The 9739-nt window shown below is 30.0% G+C and overlaps 1 protein-coding gene across 1 annotated transcript; it reads left to right on the top strand.

Annotated features, from left to right (window-relative positions):
- The first annotated feature begins 354 nt into the window (after window positions 1-354).
- LOC110106652 (3-ketoacyl-CoA synthase 12-like) lies at window positions 355-1906 on the top strand. Its single transcript, XM_020836605.2, has one exon. The coding sequence runs from the start codon at window positions 362-364 to the stop codon at window positions 1790-1792; it is 1431 nt and encodes a 476-aa protein (XP_020692264.1). The 5' UTR covers window positions 355-361; the 3' UTR covers window positions 1793-1906.
- The last annotated feature ends 7833 nt before the right edge of the window (window positions 1907-9739 follow it).

Here is a 9739-nt window from a genome sequence, read left to right as displayed (position 1 = left end):
CGCCAAACAGAATGATAAGAAAATTATCCAAAACAAATCTTTAGAAGTCCATCTTAACTAATTTGTTTTTTACAAAAATTAGTTATTTGATATGTAAATAAATAGAAATAGTATGATATATATGTATATTTTCATAAAAATAAATGTTAGCCAACTTATAATACAGCTACACATCTAACCAAAAGCCCAACCCCAACATAAAGAAGTCACAGACCTAAGCCAACACATGGTAGCCAAAGTTGTTGGGCAGATAAGATTACGTAAGCCAGCATTCAAAGCTCTCTTCGAATCAAACATCTTATAATTAGTCGTCTAAATGCTATAAACCGAAGCAAAGCGCGCAGAAATTATAACAAAAACCATGGAGTTCTTAGCTCTCTTCTCCACGATCATCTTCCTCCACGCTGTCCTCGTTCTATTATACAATCTGATCGACAAATGGCGCCACCGCAACTGCTACCTCCTCGACTACGTCTGTCTAAAGCCTTCCGACGAGCGCAAACTCCCCACCAATCTCTGCGGCGAGATCGTCTCTCGCAACTCTTGTTTGGGTCTCAACGAGTACAAATTCCTTCTCAAAGTCATAATCAGCTCCGGTCTTGGCGAGTCCACTTACGGCCCTCGCAACATTATCGAAGGCCGCGAAGCCAGTCCGACCTTGTCGGACTCCATTTCCGAAATGGACGAATATCTCTTCCCTTTAGTTGACTCCATCTTCCTCCGCGTCAACCAAAGTTTCCATCTTTCACCTTCCTCCATCGACATTCTTGTCGTCAACGTCTCAATGTTCTCTCCTGCTCCTTCCCTCGCGGCCAGAGTAATCAACCGCTACGGCTTCCGGGAAGATATACTGGTCTATAACCTCAGCGGCATGGGCTGCAGCGCTAGCCTCATCTCAGTCGATCTCATACGAAACATCTTTAAATCTCATAAGAAAAAAATCGCTCTTTTATTGTCTTCAGAGTCCATTTCCCCTAACTGGTATAACGGAAATAAGCGATCTATGATGCTGGGAAACTGCTTATTCCGCTCGGGCGGCTGCGCCGCGCTTCTGACTAACGATCCCTTCCTCGGCGGCCGCCATGGAAAGCTTCAGTTGCGTCGTCTGGTTCGAACGCACCTCGGCCGAAGCAACGAGGCGCACACTTGCGCTTGCCAGAAGGAAGACGACGAAGGACGCCATGGGTTTCATTTAAGCCGCGAGCTGCCCGCTGCGGCCGCTCAAGCTTTTTTCGAAAATCTCCGCGTTTTAGCTCCCAAAATCCTTCCTTTAACCGAAATCGCGCGTTACCTCTTGGCGTCTGTATGGAAGAAGAAGACGACGTCGATGTCGACTGTAAATATGAAATCCGGAGTTGAACATTTCTGCCTTCATACAGGCGGAAAGGCAGTAATTGAAGGCATAGGGAGAAGCTTGGGGTTGGACGAAAAGGCCTTGGAACCGGCGAGAATGACTCTCCATCGATTCGGTAATACTTCTGCCAGTAGTGTTTGGTATGTGCTTAGTTATATGGAAGCAAAGAAGAGGCTGAGAAAAGGGCAGAGGATTCTTATGATGACCTTTGGATCTGGATTCAAATGCAACAGTTGCTTGTGGGTTGTGATGCGAGACTTGGACGATTGTGGAGTTTGGGAGGATTGTATTAAGGGTTATCCGCCGAAGACATTGGTGAATCCTTTCTTTGATAAGTATGGATGGATTAATGATCCAAATGCAGAGGTTTTGGTGCAGAAATTTAAGGACGGGATGGCCAGGGGGGAGAAAAGAGAGAGCTTGACGGATCTTATTTGATTTTTTTAAATTTTTTTTTTTTTTTTCATATGGTATGTGTTCTTATACATTTGCATTTGAAAAAAGGGGATTGAGGAGATGAAATATTAGATTATATGTGCCCGAAAGAATGGGTTTACTGCTTTTTTATCACCATATCAGTATTGTGTTTCTTATCTGGTTTCAGTCTTTCTGTTCTATTTATTTGAAATTTGATCTTCGAATAAATAATTAGTTTTTTTTTCTTTAAGTTCTTCTTATTATCAAAATTGTTTGAAGAAAATGAGCAGAATATATTTATTGAATAAATACATGTTGATTACATGCAATAATGATCTATCAGCTCATTTTCATGCAATTTGTATCAGTATATTTATCTGAAACAGCTTTTTACAGATTTCTTCTCATCTTCTGTTGCTGTTTGTTAGAAGAAGCTGCTTAAAAGCTTTTTTATTATCAATTTTATGATGTATAATTAGTTGTTTTCTTTCTCTCTCTGATAATGAGTTTTCACGTTAATTGAGGAGAAGGAAGCAGAAATTAATGATAGCAGACTGAACTTTTTCTTCAAAACAGGCTATTTAATTCCTGAAAGCAACTTTAGCCATTTTGTTAACAGTGGTTGTTTGCGATTGACTTCCATTAAATGCAAAGTGTGTACCTTTGATTTGTTTAAGTGTCGGTGACTTAAAAGACTATTCATTCAGATTATATAATTTAAAAATATTGAAGATTTTCATTTTAATATGAGTGAAGAAAGTGATTTTTAGAATCTAAGATAATATTAAAATAAAAAAAACAATAACATAACTATGAAATTATTCCAAAAAAAAAAAAAACATTGAAAAATTTGTGCCAATATTCTTTCTAAGCCGACTTATGAGCAGACTCAAGCTTCGTTTGGAACGATTTTTTTACTGTTTCTTAAAGCAGTTTTTTAGTATAAAAGTTTTAATTTTGGCACTACAAAACTGCTTTAAGAAGCAGTAAAAAAGTCGTCAGAATACAAAGCCTCAAGCTTGATCAGATTGATGAAGTCAATATATAGTTAGGGTTAATTAGCTCAAACTAAGTGACCCTACTCATATCTTGGGATGTGTATAAAACTGACTGGATTGAGTGTAGTACTGTTCTTTAAAACCATCTATAGAGAGCAGCGAAGGTCACCATTTACAGATTCAACTACAGAATCATTACTGCTTACATGAAAGAAGGCATGGGTAATAAATCAACGCTGGAGAGTTTCTGTGAGAAGATTTATTGATTGGGTACTGTAGTACACCACTATCTCATTCAATGCATCAGAGTAGCTCCACCATCTTCTCTTCTAAAGGATTTAAGTACCTGCACATGGCTACTCATGGATACTCATGGATATGTACTGGTGGCACAAAAAAGAATTAAAGGCTTGTAATGCCTAGACAAACCTGGTAAGATGAACTGGATCGATGTTTCTTTTGTGTATTGTATTCTTCAAGCTTTGATGAGAGAGTGAACATGGAGCTAGGCCTTTAAAAAGGGGTTGAATTACCTGTCTTATGGAGAAAGAATTATTGTTGTATTGAAGTACTGAAGAGAGGGAATGAATATATACAATGGTTTGGTTGATGAAGTTCTTTCCAAAGCTTAAAGATTAAGTTTTTTTTTTTTATTGTTGTTAAGAGTTCTTGTATTTAGAATGTGTAGAATATATACAAAGGAAAGTATAAGGCATGTTTGATTCTAAGTTATCAAGACAATATTGTTTTCTTATTGTCTTCTAGATAGCAATGTTAAATACTCTCTCTCTCTCTCTCTCTCTCTCTCTCTCTCTCTCTCTCTCTCTCTCTCTCGATACTAAAGTGTCATGACTTATTTGAACAATGATTGGGGGGTGTAGATAGTATTTTTATTATTTAATGCAACATTTTAAAACTCAATTTTGATTTTTAATCTCATAGCAAAATGTTCACTATTGATTGTTTAGATAATTTTGATTGATTTTATGACCAATACTTTAATTATTTTTTAGAGCTATGAATAGAAAATTCTAAAACTTAGTTTTGATTTAAATTTCAGCTTGATTGTAAAGTGTTCTATAAATTTGTTTGGGAAGACTGCAGCTTTTTGTAAAAGTGGTTATAAAGATATTGTCAAGAAAGCAGCTTTCTAAGACAAATTTTTAAAAGTAATAACCAAGCAAAATTGTTGTTGGTTGAGTTGGGATTTAACAAATTTTTAATACTTTAATCTTATGTATTTTGAAAAGCAAATTAAGTAGTAAGAAAGTTATTCCAAATAGACCCTATATCAATAGTGTTGTAGCTTAGTTGAGTTGGGATTAAGTTTTCATTGTGATTTCAATTAATTTCCAAGATTTTACACAATATATATTTTTTTAAATGCATAAGATAAATAAGATTATCTAATTGAAGTTAAAGTTATAATAAATATGAAATTTGATTAGAGGTTAGTAATTGAATTTGATAATTTAAATGCATAAGATAAATAAGATTATCTAATTGAAGTTCTTTCCAAAGCTTAAAGATTAAGTTTTTTTTTTTTTTTGTTGTTAAAGAGTTTTTGTATTTAGAATGTGTAGAATATATACAAAGGAAATGTTTGATTCTAAGTTATCAAGACAATATTGTTTTCTTATTGTCTTCTAGATAGCAATGTTAAATACTCTCTCTCTCTCTCTCTCTCTCTACTAAGTGTCATGACTTATTTGAACAATGATTGGGGGGTGTAGATAGTATTTTTATTATTTAATGCAACGTTTTAAAACTCAATTTTGATTTTTAATCTCATAGCAAAATGTTCACTATTGATTGTTTTGATAATTTTGATTGATTTTATGACCAATACTTTAATTATTTTTTAGAGCTATGAATAGAAGGTTCTAAAACTTAGTTTTGGTTTCAGCCTGATTGTAAAGTGTTATATAAGTTTGTTTGGGAAGATTGCAGCTTTTTGTAAATGTTGTTGTAAAGATGTTGTCAAGAAAGCAGCTTTTTAGGACAAATTTTTAAAAGCAATAACCAAGCAAAATTGTTGTTGGTTGAGTTGGGATTTAACAAATTTTTAATATTTTAATCTAATGTATTTTGAAAAGCAAATTAAATAGTAAGAATGTTGTCCGAAATAGACCCTATATCAATAGTGTTGTAGCTTAGTTGAGTTGGGATTAAGTTTTCATTGTTATTTCAATTAATTTCTTACAACAAGATTTTACACAAAATATATTTTTTTAAATGCATAAGATAAATAAGATTATCTAATTGGAGTTCAAGTTATTATAAATATGAAATTTGATTAGAGGTTAGTAATTGAATTCTAGTAGAAATTTGTTAACTATTAAAGAGATTTAGCAAAACATCATTATCAATTTACAAGTTTCAAGCCAAATTCTTGAGTTTCAATGTAAAACCAAGAGTCTCTGTAAGTCAACCAAAATTAAAAAATAAGGGTTTTACACATATACTACTGAATTATTGTATATTTATACAAATAATATCTAAAGTATATATTGTATTTTCTTATATAACACTAATATTTAAATCACATAAAAAGTATTACTAACATTAACTATTCTAAATTTTTTTTACATATTTTCATGTCAATGTTTTCATTATGATTTAGATACTAGATCAGTATTATAAAAGTAAATATAAAAATTTGAAGGTTAGATGTGTAAATATATTAGAATTATTGATAAGTATGTAAATCCTCTATGTGAATATTACTAATTTTAGAGCATTTTCAATGAAATTAAAATTCCTCTAAACTACGAAACTAGAATTGAAATTAATAAATTTTAAAGTCATAATTTAATTTATTATATCCATAATTCTTGAAAAGACTCCAAAATAGTTAATTATAACAAACATCTTTTGAATTATTAATGGTTTGACAAGTGCGCTTATAATGATAAATGTACACCATTTTTTTGTTAAAACTCACAGATGGACCTACGCGTTAATTAAAAAGACAATTACAAAATCTTTAAGTGGAACCTTCAGATCTCTATCACTCCAAGGAGCTATATAACAAATCCAAAATAAAAAACCTACCAGCCAAAAGTTCCCTCTAATAAGAATTACAGAAAAAACTAGTAATATGCTAGGGAAACCAAGAGGCAGTAACAAAAAAAGAAAGATCCAAATAAAGACAATTAGCACCATGTTTCTCATAAAAAAAATTAAGCATACAACCAACATCAGCAAACTAAAAGCCTGCAAAAAAAAAAAGAAAAAAAAAAAACTCTACAAACAAAAAGGGGTAGATAGTAAATAGTATAGGAATTAGATGTAGAATTGAAAAGAAGGCGGATATCATAACCGATATGATCAGAAGCACTATTAGGAGCCATATATCAAGAATGTACACCCTTATTTGTCTAAGATAGGCTGATTATTCTCCTTAAAGAATAGTAATTAAGTTGGTATGAATAGTAGAATCATTCAATTAGAAGTCAAGTAGAAGATCATATAGATCAAATCTATGAATAATAGAATCATTCAACTAGAATTTCAAGTAGAAGATCATATAGATCAAATTATTCATTAATGGCAAAAGAGTGAAAAAAAATAAACTAATAGCTAGTGGGGAATATAGTAATAAATTATTAAAAAAACTATATTACACAAATTGTTCATTACCATTAACTTAAATATAGTTCAAGAGATCTATCATCGTAATTTACTAGTGTAATAGATCTTGAAGCATATAGGAATAAAATTCAAGAAGGAATCATAAATATTAGGGGGAAAAAACTTATTGTGGAGAAGACACCATCATCAAATACACATCACAAAGCTTGATAAAAAAAATTTAGGCTTCATTTGGAACTACTTACTACTACTTTCTAAAGGAGCTTTTTAGTACAAAAATTTCTTGTACAAAATGTTCAAGAAAACTATCTCAAATGAAGTCTTACACGGTAAACCACTTCACCCTCCAAATTATTTGAGAAAAAATCAATTTAAATATTCAATATGTTAAGCCTTTGAGAGCCCTCAAATTCAATAAAAACATATTTGATTATCACTTGCAAGAAGACTATACCCACTCTCCTTCCTAGCTATTTGGGAATCATTGAATTTTGCAAGTAGTTTATGCAATTCATTTCTTTGTTTTTCATCCTTATACTGGAAGAAATATCATCAATCCATGAGAGACTTTGTAAATTGCCATGAGATTAGGATTATTCTACTAAATACCCCACTCCAATATAACTTTATTTGATGAATAATCAAGAACTATTATGCTTAGGTGAGACAGAAGATTTATATGTGTTTTTACTTATACTCTCTCTTCCTCTTTCACATGAAGCTTTCATAATTCCCAAGACACCAACAAGCAAGAAATTTCCTTCACTATCATGATCTGTCATTTGCATCCTCCATCAATGAATTCATTCATATAATCTAAATTGATAATACTATAATTTATACAAGAAAATTTTAAAAATTAAATATCTTTTTAATTTATTGTAAATCCTAAAAAAAAAATTATACTTAATTAATAAAGTTAGGAAAAATAAAATCAATCAAATTTCTTAAAAAATATTTTCAAATGAGTTATATATATTATATTTATTTTTCTCATGAAAAAGGATTGAATGAGAAGAACACTCCAACTAAGGCACAAAATGAGCAAGGGATATTTATAATTAAAAAACCTCTTAGAAAAAAGACTTATTAATAAGTCCTACTCTCCATTGAGTTGTACATCATTTTATGTTTAGGGTTTAGGATAAAGGAGTAAAAAAAAAATTTATTATTAATTATAAATCACTTAATCAAATTTTAAACTAAATTTGTTATTTTTTATTTAAAAAATCTTTTAATAACCTTTAATTTCAAAAAATTAAAGTATGATTATTAATTTCAAAAAATTAAAGTATGATTATTTGGTAGATTTATATGAGATCAAGAAAATTAATATAAAATAACTTTTATAATTTCATTCAAACTTTATAAATGGAACATTATGCCTTTTGGCTTTAGAATGCTCTAAGAGAATTTCAAAATATTATGAATGACATTTTTTATGATATTCAAAACAAAATATTATGTAAATAAATAATATTTTGATTTACTCAAATTTTGAGATGAACATTTCAAAGGCTTCGAAGTTTTTAAATGGCTTAGTCTAAAAAGCATTTGTCATTTTTACTCTAAAAATAAAACTTTTAAAACTAAATATTTATTTTTTAAGTCATAATATCAATTACCAATGGAACAATAATCCTTATTGACAAAGGTGTAGAATTGGCTTTTAAATTTTTTGATGGAAATCTTAACATCAATCATTTATAAGGATTTTTTGGGATCTAAGATTTCATTTGGGATAGTTTTTTTTATCATTTTGCTTTCATTATGCAGCCACAATTTCTATTTTGCTACTATTTTTCAATTGATTTTAATAAATTTTAGTTAATTATTATAGTTCAATAATTTTATCATAAAATTATTAAAAATATTTAAAAATCGTCTCTTTCTTATTTCAAGTGAATTTTTTTATTATCTCATTTAATTTCTTATTTCAAATAATTTTATTTTATAATCTTCTTTCTTTCATAATAAATGAACCGAATCGTGAGCCAATTCAAATTCATAGAACTAAGTTGGAGCTCAAGCTTAAGCTCGATTTATTAATAAGCTCAATTTCAAGCTAGATCATCCCAAACTATTATACAAGATTTAATAGAAGATCATTATGAGAAAACTACCAAATTTAGAAATGAGCATCTTCCTCTCAATGAGCTCTTAAAAAAAAATCTTTCAATAAAACTGATATAAAAAATATTCTTGAGATTAATTATGAAGATTATGATATTAATCTCCCTTAGACTATCACAAAGATATTTACAAAGTTACTCATTTCCACCTAAAGTGAATTATAAGAGAATTTTCCTCTCTTATATGATGAAATAAATAATCAGGAAGTAAAATTCTCCTTGATTTTGTAAAATTTTGGCACCAATTTAGGCATAATGCATGAATAAACTAAAGATATTTGTAAAAAAAATTTATTTTTATTTTCTAGAAATCTAATGAAAGGTCAATAACAATTATACTTCATAGAATGTCAAATTCTATAAATCTCATGTTGTACAAAATGGAACCAATTAAACCTTATGAAAAATTACAACATATTAATTGAGTCTATAAATTAAAAATAATCAAAGTGTTAAATACCATTAAGTATAATTCTTCAGTAGAATTCTCTCTTTGGGTTTAAGTAAAATGACCTTATTAGAAAATAATATCATAAATCAATCAGTTAGATAGGTTAGTTAACATCGAATTTGCTGCGGATTTGTGGCAGATTTGCCATCCCAAATTTGTGGCAAATATTCAGCCGCAAATACGCCGCAAAAAAAAAAGGATAAATATTTCCGTCGCAAAAAAAAACCGCCGCAATTGCCACCGCAAATTGCTTTCCTGTAGTGCATCAAAGTAAATAAAGAATATTGAATGATTATCAAAGACAATATTTTGAACTATTGACATCTACACCAACCAAAATAAAGGATGCCATAAGTCAATATCATATGATAAAATTATGTCATCCGTAAAAGATCAAAACTTAGCAAAAAGGCTAACCACAATTAAAAAAAGACTCATAATTATAACAATTGAAAAAAAGCAAGAGGAAACCAATAGCACTAATATTTTACTTTAAAACATATAAACAACATAATTATTTTTCAACTAAGCTAGAAGGAAATGCCAAGATAAACTTTTAGTACCTATAATTCAACAAAGCCTTAGCATGTCCAAAAAGAAGTAGATCATTTTCTAAACTTGTAAGAATAGGACAATAGAAAGTTCATCAATATTCTCCCCCTCATAAATAAGCCTTTAGTAAACATCAATTCTCTCCCTCTCTCTATTCTAGATAAACTTTTAATAGCTATAGTTCAAGTTCTTGCTATGTCCAAAAAGAAATATGCAAGTTTCTAAATTTGTAAGACAATTC

The sequence above is a fragment of the Dendrobium catenatum genome, unplaced genomic scaffold (assembly GCF_001605985.2).
Source record: "Dendrobium catenatum unplaced genomic scaffold, ASM160598v2 fragScaff_scaffold_998, whole genome shotgun sequence".
Taxonomy (NCBI): Eukaryota; Viridiplantae; Streptophyta; class Magnoliopsida; order Asparagales; family Orchidaceae; genus Dendrobium; species Dendrobium catenatum.
The sequence above is the reverse complement of the archived record's forward strand: the minus strand, read 5'-3'. Positions and strand labels throughout refer to the sequence as shown.

Coding starts and splice junctions, on each gene's coding strand:
- LOC110106652 (XM_020836605.2), top strand. CDS start 362: ATGGAGTTCTTAGCTCTCTTCTCCACGATCATCTTCCTCCACGCTGTC.